Here is a 13004-nt window from a genome sequence, read left to right on the forward strand (position 1 = left end):
TTTTTGATTGGTTGGGTCTTACAGGGTTAAAGACGACTCCTTAATTTTCTCCCAAACTGTAAAAAGCTAAAAACAAAGGTCTCTCACAAAATTAGTTAGAGGCTAAAAACTGCTGAGCTGAACTGGAGCAGTCTTATAGAGTAGACCTTATTATCTCTCCGGACTGATTCCTCTCATTCATGTCTACTTCCGAGCATGATGTGAGTGATACTGATATTTGCTGCCAGGTAATGCCAACAATTCTTTGAAAGGACGTTTCATTTTATGCTGCACTAATTTGTTGATGTTGTTTGACGTGTCCACTGACTGTGTCTTTGTCTTATTTGTGTGTAGGGTGCCAGCCAACATGTCAACACAAGCACCGACATTCACACAGCCGCTACAGAGCGTCGTGGCACTTGAGGGTAGTGCCGCGACGTTTGAGGCTCAAATTAGTGGTAAGACAGCTTCCAGACTGAACCCGACTCACATGTTGAACCCGACCATTTGTGACTGTCAAATATTCCCCGATCACTACAAAATAGTACTGTTCTGTCGTCCACAGGTTCTCCAGTTCCTGAGGTGAGCTGGTTCCGCGATGGCCAGGTTCTTTCCACCACCACTCTGCCAGGTATACAGATCTTGTTCAGCGATGGCCGCGCTGTTCTGAGGATTCCTGCTGTGACGGCTGCACACAGCGGAAGGTTTTCTGTTAGAGCCACGAACGGAGCTGGACAAGCCACAAGCACCGCTGAACTCCTCGTTACAGGTGAGAGCAGGGAGGCTGGGACACCGGTGACCTGGGAAAACACAGGAAACATACACTGAAGTATTTTCCCATTCAAATCATTGAATTCGTCCTGTCACTTAATCCAGTGATAAACTCAGTATAGATGCAGCTGTTGCAGCATATTATTGCATAAAGTTATTAACAAACTCAAACCCACTGAGGTCTGAATCATTGATTTTAATTTATTAATGATAATATAAAAGACATCAGGACTCCATGTTGACGGTCATTTTATTATGTACACACAGACACTTGCTAGTACCAGGCTGGTTCCCTTTTGTTTTCTATTTTCAGTTTTTCATGAGAAGCTTTAACAAAGTGATTTTGGTCCACACTGACACGACAGCATCACGTCGTTATCGCAGATTTGTTATCTGCACAGAAATGGATGTAAACTGCAGTTACCAGATTAGAACTCTTCATTTTTGTTTATTAGTCTTTGGTGCTTTTAGTTAGGTTACTGCTTGGTAAGGGTAGGTCAGCAGTAAAATCAAGCTAATCTTCTATCTCTGCAGTGGAGACGGCACCTCCAAATTTCCTTCAAAGACTTCAGAGTTTAACAGTGAGACAAGGCAGCCAGGTGAGGCTGGATGTGCGAGTGACAGGAATCCCGACACCAGCTGTTAAGTTCTACAGAGAAGGGGCCGAGATTCAGAGCTCGGCCGACTTCAGGATTCTCCAAGATGGAGACCTGTATACTTTGTTGATCGCTGAAGCCTTCCCAGAGGACTCTGGGACATATTCTGTGACTGCCACCAACAACAGCGGACGGGCCACCTCCACTGCTGAATTGCTAGTTCAGGGTAAGCACCACAGTTTAATTAATTCTTCAAATACGTCAAGTTTGATCAAAATATTTTATGTTGACACACATAATCCTCATAATAATTGAATACTCCAGTTTTTAATATGTGTTAAATGACAGTTTACTATAATTAATCAACCTAAACTTTCATTTTTATTGTTGTTGCAGGTGAGGAAGCTGTGCCAGCTAAGAAACTGAAGACTGTTTCCACATCCCAAATAACGGCTTCCCAGAGCAGAGTACAGAGGGTGAGATAACTAAGTGTTCTAGGAAACAATTATCTGAGTTTAAGTTGATTAAAGCAGAAAGCCTAGTTCTTAAATAGTAAATATTTCTTTTCCCAGTATTATTCAGGTACTTCTGCCCGATTGTCATGTTATGCTGACAGTATTGATCATAAAGTCTGCTAAAAAATACATGAAAAAGTAACAGAGTGTGGAATTAATGTGTATAAGGTCATATCATATATGTTCATATCTCACTTCTTAGTAAATATAAAACTTTCCCCTTTTGAAGGTGGAGACTAGTTTCCAGGCCTCCACTAAGAGGGAGATCCATGTAGGAGAAGGAATGATCACTCAGCATTTGGCTCACAAAACCCCCCCACGGGTTCCTCCAAAGCCGACCTCCAAGTCCCCGCCGTCCTATGTTTCTAAGGTGACGGCAGGACGTCAGCAGTCCCCTTCGCCTGTCAGACATGTGAAAGGGCCAACACCGACACCTGTCAGGTATACAACTGTGATCTCAGTGAAGGCAGGTGGTCATCTAAATTGACTACATGAACTGACTGATCTACGTCGTGTGTTGTTGTCTACAGACCAGTGTCTCCATCCACCAAACTGTCTGTTTCTCCCATCCGACCAGTCAAGTCTCCCATCATGACCAGGAAACAGGTCAGAGCATCTATCTGGAGTCTGCTTTCACTTTCACGATGCTGTAACAGTGACTTAGTGTACATGTCTCGGTTTGTTTGGTTTTTCAGTTTGCTCAGCAAATACCAACTTTATAACTAACGATAACACTTAAAATGCTGCATATTCCATGTATTTAACTGTATTAGGTGCCATCTTCAGGTGTGGGGCAGCAACACAATTAGTGACTCTAGTTTTGAATACCAGCTAGTTTTTGTACAAATATTATTGATCACTGACGCACTAATGACTGTTCCTGCAACAGTCCTGTTTTCTCTGGTATTGTTATTCTTGTCTTCCTGCAGAGACGCAGGGTGTAAGTTACTGTTAGAAAGTAGTATATATGATGAACTGAAATTACAGCATTTGGCAATAGTAATAACAATTTTTAGAGGCAAGATGAAAATCTGCAGGAGATCACATGTAACATCAGGATACAGAGGAAAAATAAAACACAATGAATAAAGTCTGAAAACTAGTTCATAAAGTGGCTTTGATCTGTCTCTCAAAGCACACACACAACAATTGCTGTCAAAATTTGCAGACCTTCATTTTTTGAATGTGTGTTAGATAAAGCGTAACCTCAATCATCTACTTGCAGGTATCTAGCTCTGCAGAGGTTCTGCCGCCCTGGAAACAGGGAGACTACGCGACTGAAGCGAGCTATACCAGCATGGCAAGCATGACCGCTGTCAGCAGCACCACTCAGCTTCACATGGAGAAGCACTGGGAGCAGCAGGTGGCTGCCACCAGAGAGGTGAGAGTGGTACAGCCTGCATGCTGGTTAACTCAACTCAATCAGTACATCCAACCTGACATGTTAGTGGGTTTTATTTGTGACTGCAGAATGAACACGGACAAATACTCTGTTTTTAATTTTGCTTTTTAAACTAACATCACTAACTTTTATGTTGTGAACATGTTGGCCCAGCTGTGCCGATGTATTGGATGTAAAGTGAATATGCATTTATTTTCTGTTCTTTCTATCTTCTTCGTTTATTTTCTTTTAATGCAACTTTGTCCTTTCTTGGTTATTAGCTGTGGCTTCTAATGTGATTATCCTGTTTGCCAAAGCGTGACTCTTTTTCATTTTGACCCAGTCTTCCTTCAGGACATTGTTACAGTTTTGAATTCACTCATAACCTTAAAATCATATTTATCAAATTGAACTCATCATAGAGATAATATCAGTAACAATCAAGCGCTGGGCAGCAAAAGGGTCAGTTTTGAAAAAATTATGTTCAATCCAAAGAAAAAACAAAGCTCTTTTTAAGAAGGTATGGCTGTTGTGAAAAATTCTAAATCAGTTTGCAAACAAGAAGTTTCTGTGAGATCTTTTAGAATTGAGTTTGCAGGCATAAATGGTAAATGGCCTGTATTTGTATAGCGCTTTACTTAGTCCCTAAGGACCCCAAAGTGCTTTACACTACATTCAGTCATCCACACATTCACACACATATATAAAAAGCTTAAAATTACAAACATTTTCACTGATTCACATTTAGTGGTGCATCAGGGGCAGTTTGTAGTATGTTGCTCCTAGACAAAGTCTGACTTGAGGAGTTGAGACTGAACAGCTGGCCTTGCAGTACAAAGATGGATAACGCATTCTGTATTGTAAACAACAGCTGTGCAGTGTGAACATCACATGCTGTAACCATAGACTGTATAAAAAAGATGGATGTAGCTACTACATTCATTGGTTTGTGGATGATCATTTTGATGCTTCAAGTGTGACTTTTTGTCCTGCATACTTTTCTTGCTCAGCTCTAAATTGGGAGTTATCGGCTAACGCCAGGCCTAGCTAGCTGGTTATGAAAGAGCCTCTGTTTGCTGTGATGTTAGATTTTACACATTTTGGTTAACAAAGAAGATTCTAAAAATAAGATGTAGCTTTTAGAATAACTGAACAGCTGACTCCCACTCGCCATGTTCCTCTTTAATGCAGCTGTAAAACATGTAGTGCACGTAGAACAGCAAGAGTAATTACAGTGCAACAGACATCTGCCCCTCAAAGCTAAGGGGTAATCTGACTCCACTCTTAATAAGACTGTTAAAGTTTAGACGCTGCACTAGTCAGCAATGATAAGAGAAAAAAGGAAGGTCCCATTTTAACCATACACAGCATGTTTATTGACATTCTAGTAAATAAGAAAAGTTTATTTACAGAGCACTTTTTACAGGCATAAAAATCACAAAGTGCTGTACAAATCACAATTATTAAAAGAGCCAGCACTGCATAATTTACATATGAAGTTTTTGGCTCAGGATAAAGAGAGAGTGTTTGGTCACCTTGTTGAGAAAATGACCCACATACTGAGGGCTACAGTTCCTGCGACAGTGCCCTGGGTTTGTGTCCTCCCACGGCCATCTTATGCATTTAATTCATTAGGTGACTGCAGATCAAGATGGTAGAGCAGCTCATCTAATAACTGGAAGGATGACGAGTCGATCCATGGCTGCTCCGATCTGCATGCCAAGTATCCTTGGACAAGATACTGAACCTCAAGTTGTGAATCTTGGATAGAAGACTGCGTGATATTTCACTTGTGTGTTGCATGACTTTATGGATGCTTTATTTGTCGTGTTTTTTTCAGTCCTTAAGGCTTTTGGTGGAGCATTGTCTTCTCTGAGATCTGTGTGCTGCTTGTTGTGTCTTCAGGATGAGGGAGAAAAAAAGGCTGAGGCAGTGGCCACAGTGGTGGCCGCTGTTGACCTCGCTCGTGTCCTCAAGCCTGTGCATGGGGAGGGTGGTCGGAAAGAGGAAGAGGAGCATGTGGAGTTGAGGATAAAGCAGCAGGCGGCAGCAACTGCAGAGAAACAAGTTATTGCAACAAAAACACTTCCTACTGAGCCTGCTGTGTCTGCAGAGCAGCACAGAGTCCAGGTCTCTCAGGTTGGACGAGTTCCCTGAATTCAGTTACTTACGTCTCATTTTAATGATATGGAGCATCAACTATCCTAACATACTCTGTTGATTACTCCAGATTCAGAGAACAACAGAAATCTTCTCCTGTGTGGACACTGGTGTCGTCCAGCCCCCAGTTCCACATTTCACAGTTTCTAAAGTTTCTGTTCCTAAACATGAACCTAGACATGAGGTAAGAAGAACAGCTTGAGGCCATCGTCATCTCAAAACCTTCATTTGAATGTGAACATCTTAACATACAGTTTTCCTTCCGTCTAATCCCCGTTGATCCTGTCCTCACAGTATCACCCATCCTACCACAGCATTTGTTTCTTTTGAGGACTACCCCATCATAACATCCACTAGCTATAGTTTGTGGTTATTATATAACAGCAATAGTAACACTGATCACATTGTTCTTTTTTTCTTAGATATGACTTTGTGTTGTGGTTCAGAGTAGTAGTCTGTAGAATAGATGAAGCAGTCAACTCGTGGAAAAACCATCTAAATCAGCTATCATCAGCTAATCTCACCTCACGGATTAAATCAGTCACAGCAAAGAAACAGTTGCTGTTTCTCAACCTGTTTTAGTTTTAGTCCGGTTTTAGCTGGTTTAGATTTCCTGTTTAGGTTCAGTGTCTCTTGCTCACTAATCCCCAGCAGAATTTGGACTTACTATCTGTGTGTGATGGTTAATGCTGTTCTCATTGGCTGATCAGGTGTCCCGTGCTGGCTCTGCCATCGCTACACTGCACAAAGAGCTATCCTCCCCTTCCACCCCCAGAAAGATCATCAAGCCAGTCAAATCTCCCAGTCCGTCTCGACAGGCGGCAGTGGAGGTTCATGTGATACCTGAGCCCTTCCCACCACCGTTCAGAGATGTGCGATATAAGACTCAACTTGACAGCAGAGGCGCTTATGCGTTTAGTGAGGAAGAATTTGAGGAATGGGAACCTCAGGTTGGTCTGATGTCCTCACTGCTATCGTTCCTAACGTTCCTCAACTTAATCCTGTGTGGATGTTCACCTGAGTTCTTTTACCTATCTTAACGCAGCAGCAACTGATACGCTGCCTTTCACCTGCCTCATGAAGAATCCTCCTCCTCTTATTCCTGTCTTTGCTGCTTCACCTTCATCCCTCTGTCCTCTTTATATGGTTTTTGTCTAATCTAACCTGTTTTCTCCCTTTATTCTAACAGAACCCCATACTTTGTTTTTTGGGGGACAATTTTTAAGTTGTCTTGTTGGTTTCTGCAGGAGGTGGCTGCAGTGCCTACAAGATCCCAGGAGCCTGTTGTTCCACCCACTCTTATTGCTGTGAGTACTTTTCCTATCTACTTCCTGTTTCCAATTAAATTCAGTTTATTTCTAAAGAGCTAGTTGGTAAGAATGTACCTTAAATATCAGAGAGAAAACCTGATCCACCCCTAACCATACACTTTATCAAGGAAAGACCCAATAAAAGTAAGGTAACATGTTTTGTAGTGAAAACTTTAAAAGATAACTGATCATTTCACTTGTACAAAGTGCTGCATCTGACTTCATAACAGCCACTGAAGGTAGCAACATTTAAAGCTCTTCCTGTTATCAGTTTTCATAATAATACTACATAATTACAGTTTGTGATTCAAATGTCTCTATTGCACATTCAATGTAAGAAATAATATATTTTTGCATTTTTTGCACGGCTAAGTGAACCCAATAATGTACGAGAACATGAAAACAATTCACAACATAATATTATAGAAATATGTTCATTCTTTCTCTCCCTTAGTACTCTCGCTACAGCATTTAGGATCAATTTTTAACCATTTAACAGAGCTTATACAACAGCCTGATAAGGAATTACATTAGTCTAGCCTAGAAGTAACAAATGCATGAACTAGTTTTCAGCATGTCTTTAATTTTGACAATATTACAAGACGACATTTTAATGTGTGAGTTAAAGAGCGTATTCTGATCACTATTTAGTCCTAGTAGGCCTTTTTGTCTTCAGAATATAAATGTGATGTAAAATTGCTGTACATCCTGTAAACTTCTTTATGACTATTTCAGGGACTGAAGAACCTGACTGTGACCGAAGGCGAGTCAGTGACCTTGGAGTGCAAAATCAGCAGTCACCCTTCCCCTGTCATAATCTGGTTCAGGGAGGACTACAAGATCGAGAGCTCCATTGACTTCCAGATCAGCTACGAGCACGGATTTGCCAGGCTGATTATTCGTGAGGCATTTGCTGAAGACAGTGGCCGGTTTACCTGCACTGCCACCAATGAAGCAGGAACTGTGAGCACCTCCTGCTACCTGCTTGTGAAAGGTATCTATGTTGGAATGATAAGCCAAAGCAAAGCTGACAAGCTTGTATGGAAATGAATATACTGTAGAGGAGAAAAACAACTGGATTTTTGCATGAGCCTGTGGTCACCTGGTACACTTGAAAATTGATGAACACAACAGACTCAAATGTCCAAGTTGTGGACATGCTAAAACTACAGATCATCAAGTTTTATACAAACTAATTTGACTTTCACTTTCTCTTGTAGTTTCAGAAGAAATCGAAAGCAGAGAGGAAACAGCTGTCACAGAAATTGCAATCACACAAGAAAAAACGTGAGTTGTAAAATTCAGATTCATTCTTTGCAGATTTACAGTCATGTAAGAATCCAAAGCTGCAGAATTGATAAAGCTATTGCTCCTCTTCAGTGTTGCAGCTGAAACAAAGCTGCAGACAGTGACAGAGCTGAGTGCAGGAGAGCCTGCAGCTCCGTTCTTCATCAAGAAACCCACTGTGCAGAAGCTAGTGGAGGGAGGAAGTGTTGTGTTTGAATGCCAGGTTGGAGGAAATCCAAGACCTCACATTATCTGGAAGAAGAATGGCGTGCTGCTTACCACTGGATACAGGTGATACAGATTATAAAATACATACAGGAAAAAATGGATCCCCTGCTGAATATCTGAGTTTGCTGACTTGCAAAGAAATGAACAGAAACAGATATCAACCAGAAATCTAGAAAAAAAAATCCATAATAGTTATAAATTGATTTGCATGTCACTGAGTGAAATAAGTATTTAATCTCTTTGATTTCATCTCCTATCTGTGGAACAAACAGGAACAATTATAGTCCTGCTCCGTTATGAGTCAGCTTTTTTGTAATGTTTGCAATATTTTTAATGTTTTAGATCAGACCTTAATAATTACCACAACTGTGGTAATGATCTTTATTAACATGTAGGTAACTTACCTGCATTTAGCAGTCCAGTTATTTTCTTTATGAGGTCCTTTTAACAGTGGTCCTCTGATGACCATGTTATTGCAAAGTTAAGCAGGTTAGTGTCTTTGAAAAGACATATTTACATCACTGGCCAAGGTTTTTTGTGGATTTGCTTAACTTGAGCTAGCTATCATTGTCTTTTGTACGTTGTACACTCTCTAACACATCGTTTTTTTGTATTTTAAATAAAAATCCACTTTACTTTGTAAGTAATGGCAGTGACAAACCAAATATTAAGGTAGAACAATTTGTTATTGAGCCTTGAAATCATGCTGTGATGATGGAGCACTAGCTTATTTTGGTTTTCTTATCAGATACAAAGTTGCCTACAAGGAAACTGGAGAATGTAAACTGGAGATCTCGATGACCTTTGCTGACGATGCCGGAGAATACTCCATCTTTGCTAAAAATCCCCACGGAGAAGCTTCAGCTTCCACCAGCCTGTTGGAGGAAGGTACTGGCATCCTTTTTTTGTTTTTTGCAGTTTTTTTAAACTTTCTTTAAAAATCACTTTGAAAAGATGTGTCTGGCTTTATCTGCGTATCCGTATCTGTGTTTACAGAGGAATATGAAGCACATATGAAGCAGCACGATGTAACATATAAAACTGAAGTGACTACAACAGTGGTTCAGGAACCCTCTGTGGTCGTGAGTCAGTATGAATTGGAACAGAGGAGGACAATAACCCCGATGAGCTTTGTCTCAGAAACGGTACTTGTGCTATAAACATTTGCAGTGCTGTGATAACAGATCTCAATCTACGGTTCATAATTAATGTCCATCATTTTTGCAGGAATTCCTCATTTCAGCCTTTGAGGAGAGGATAATACAGAAGATCGAACTGTGTATCATGAGAATTACTTACAAAGAGCTTGTGGCAGAGGACGGAGAGGTGCTAGTGACTATAGCAGATGAGGAGGCAGTGCAGCCAGCCTTTGACACACCAGTGAAAAACTACAGGATCATGGAGGGAGCGGGAGTCACTTTCCACTGCAAGATGGTTGGAAAACCACTGCCAAAGGTATTGAGACACATTCATATGTGCCAAGAAATATAGGTTTTTGGCCTTTATTATTTTGTAAATACCATTACAGCGTTGCTGTAAATCTGACAATACAACAAACAGCTATGTTTCATGCTTTCTGTCGAGTCATCGCAGTCTCACAGTTTTAGAGCATTTAGCCAGCTTTGTTGAACTACTGTCATCTTGTGCCAGATTACCTGGTACAAAGATGGCCAGCGCATCAGGCCTGGTGCGCGTTACCAGATTGAAGTTCTTCAAGATGGGCGAGCCAGTCTTCGTCTGCCTGTGGTGCTGCCAGAGGATGAAGGCGTGTACACTGCTTTTGCCACAAACATGAAGGGAAATGCAGTCAGCTCTGGAAAGCTTTATGTGGAGCCATCCGAAGCTGTAACGCCGCAGAGATATACACCACAGCCAGCAGTACAGAGGATAAGGTATAATCTAATGATGGCACAATTAAAAAAGAAATTAAGAAAATCACATATGGCCATGAGAACTGGACGTTGGATGTTTTGGCTTATAGCTTAGCTTTAAAAAAAGGCAGACAATATTGGTGACTAGCAGAATAATAGTGGTGCTTTAATAATACACTAATAATACACACACTTTTAACAAGCACACAATATCAGGTTGAAAGCTTTCAAAGCTTCTATCCACTGCATTTTTTAAATTAAAATTTGTTTAGTTTAACTGCAGCCATGTCAAATGACGACACTGCTTCTTTCTCAGATCGACATCTCCTCGTTCTCTGAGCCGCTCCCCAGGGCGGTCTTCCAGCCGATCTCCTCGACAGTCTCCTGCCCGTCGATTTGACGAAACAGATGAGGCTCAGTTCGAAAGACTATACAAACCCGTATTTGTCATGAAGCCCTCCTCAATAAAATGTTCTGAGGGGCAAACTGCCCGATTTGATTTGAAAGTTGTTGGCAGGCCAATGCCTGACACATACTGGTTCCACAATGGTAAGAACAGAAAAGGTAGCAGAGAAAAATTTCTTGACGTCTACCTTTGTTTTCTGATTCAGCCTCTCAGTCAACTCATTTTGTCCTTCTTTTCCCAGGACAACAAGTGATCAATGATAACACACACAAGATAGTGATTAAAGAGGATGGTACTCAGTCCCTGATCATTGTCCCAGCCATGCCACAAGACTCTGGAGAGTGGACGGTTGTTGCTCAGAATAGAGCTGGACGGGCATCTCTCAGTGTAACTCTTACTGTTGATGGTGAGTGATATATAGCACTCTTGAACTAATAATTTATTTTTAGTTAACCAAAAGATCATATTGTTAGACATTGTTGTTTTTTTGTTTTGTTTTTTGCTATCTATAGCTCAAGAAACCCTGGCACGTCCTCAATTTGTTGAAAAGCTGAAAAACATCACTGTAAAGCAGGGCACTCTGGTTGAGTTGGCTGTTAAAGCCATTGGAAACCCCCTGCCAGACATTGTGTGGCTGAAAAACAGTGACATCATCACCCCACACAAGCATCCACAGATAAAGTATGTAATATCTAGTATTTTATATTTTGTTTTCAGAGCAGTATAAAAATGCTTTCTTCAGTATATGTGGCCCTTTACTTTTTCAGGATTGATGGCACCAAAGGAGAAGCCAAATTCCAGATTCCATCTGCTTCAGGCTCAGACAGTGCCTGGTACACTGCTACAGCCATCAACAAGGCTGGTAGAGACACCACTCGTTGCAGAGTCAATGTTGAGGTGGACTTTGCTGCCCCTCAAACTGAGAGGAAGCTCATTATTCCTAGAGGAACCTACAAAGCTAAAGAGATTGCAGCGCCCGAGTTGGAGCCGCTTCATTTGCGATACGGTCAAGAGCAGTGGGAGGAGGGTGATCTTTATGACAAGGAGAAGCAACAGAAACCACAATTCAAGAAGAAGTTGACATCTATCAGAATGAAGTGTTTTGGACCAGCCCACTTTGAGTGTAGACTCACTCCTATTGGTGACCCCACTATGGTAGTGGAGTGGCTGCATGACGGCAAACCTCTGGCTGCTGCTAATAGGTTGCATATGGTCAATGAATTTGGATACTGCAGCCTTGATTATGAAGTTGCTTATGCTAGGGACAGCGGTGTTATTACTTGCAGAGCCACAAACAAATTTGGAGTTGACCAGACCTCAGCCACCCTGATTGTCAAGGATGAGAAAGGACTTGTTGAGGAAACACAACTTCCTGAAGGCAGGAAGGGAGCATATAGGATGGATGAGATTGAGCGCATGGCTCATGAGGGAGGACCTGCAGGAGTCGGCGCTGATGAAGAATCTGAAAAGACAAAACCTGATATTGTCTTGCTTCCTGAACCAGCAAGAGTGCTGGAAGGCAACATTGCACGATTCCGCTGCAGAGTAACTGGTTATCCAGCACCAAAGGTTAATTGGTACCTCAACGGACAACTTATCCGCAAAAGCAAGAGATACAGACTCCGTTATGATGGTATTTACTATTTAGAGATTGTTGACATCAAGTCCTATGACTCAGGAGAGGTTAGGGTGGTTGCTGACAATCCTTTAGGAACAGCTGAGCACACAGTAAAGCTAGAGATCCAGCAGAGGGAAGACTTTAGATCTGTCCTGCGTCGTGCACCAGAACCAAAACTTGCAGAGGCTACACACGAGCCTGGCAAGATTGGATTTGATATTGTGAAGATGGACCGACCTAGTGAGGCTTCACAAGACAGGGAAGTGGTTAAGCTGCGTAAGACACAGAGAATTCTTCATGAGAAAACTTCAGAGGAGTCTGAAGAACTGAAGAGCAAGTTCAAGCGCAGAACAGAGGAGGGTTTCTATGAGTCTATCTCGGCTGTAGAGCTTAAGTCTCGCAAGAGGGATGACTCTTATGAAGACCTACTGAGGAAGACTAAAGAGGAGCTGCTCCATCACATGAAAGAGAAAGAAGAAGCTGAAAGGAGGAAGATGGAGGAAGAGGGTAAACTCACTATCCCCACAATAAAACCTGAACGGGTCCTGCTCTCTCCCAGCATGGAAGCACCCAAGATCCTGGAACGCATTGCAAGCAAGACTGTTGCTCCAATGGATGAGGTTCGTTTCAGAGTCAGAGTAGTTGGTAGACCAGAACCTGAGTGTCAGTGGTTCAAGAATGGCATTCAGCTGGAAAAGTCTGACCGTATTTACTGGTACTGGCCTGAGGACAATGTATGTGAATTGGTCATAAGAGATGTCGAAACACAAGATTCTGCTAGCATCATGGTTAAGGCCATTAATATTGCTGGGGAGTCCTCAAGTCATGCCTTCCTGCTTGTACAAGGTAAAGCATCTAAAATCATTTCTGCGCCATGCTAAA

The 13004-nt window shown here is 41.7% G+C and overlaps 1 protein-coding gene across 1 annotated transcript in view; it reads left to right on the top strand.

The window, feature by feature from the left end:
- The first annotated feature begins 346 nt into the window (after positions 1-346).
- Positions 347-13004, top strand: part of ttn.2 (titin, tandem duplicate 2) — a 217622-nt gene continuing 204964 nt past the window's right edge. Inside the window, 22 exon segments of the mRNA XM_063497648.1 lie at positions 347-437; positions 545-748; positions 1285-1572; positions 1743-1822; positions 2091-2302; positions 2392-2467; positions 3087-3242; positions 5148-5381; positions 5473-5586; positions 6113-6352; positions 6650-6709; positions 7448-7706; positions 7933-7999; positions 8093-8290; positions 8976-9115; positions 9224-9372; positions 9455-9682; positions 9878-10119; positions 10415-10647; positions 10746-10910; positions 11017-11185; positions 11272-12968. Of these exon segments, the coding sequence (XP_063353718.1) occupies positions 347-437; positions 545-748; positions 1285-1572; positions 1743-1822; positions 2091-2302; positions 2392-2467; positions 3087-3242; positions 5148-5381; positions 5473-5586; positions 6113-6352; positions 6650-6709; positions 7448-7706; positions 7933-7999; positions 8093-8290; positions 8976-9115; positions 9224-9372; positions 9455-9682; positions 9878-10119; positions 10415-10647; positions 10746-10910; positions 11017-11185; positions 11272-12968 (5302 nt within the window).

This window comes from Pelmatolapia mariae, linkage group LG16_19 (assembly GCF_036321145.2).
Source record: "Pelmatolapia mariae isolate MD_Pm_ZW linkage group LG16_19, Pm_UMD_F_2, whole genome shotgun sequence".
Taxonomy (NCBI): Eukaryota; Metazoa; Chordata; class Actinopteri; order Cichliformes; family Cichlidae; genus Pelmatolapia; species Pelmatolapia mariae.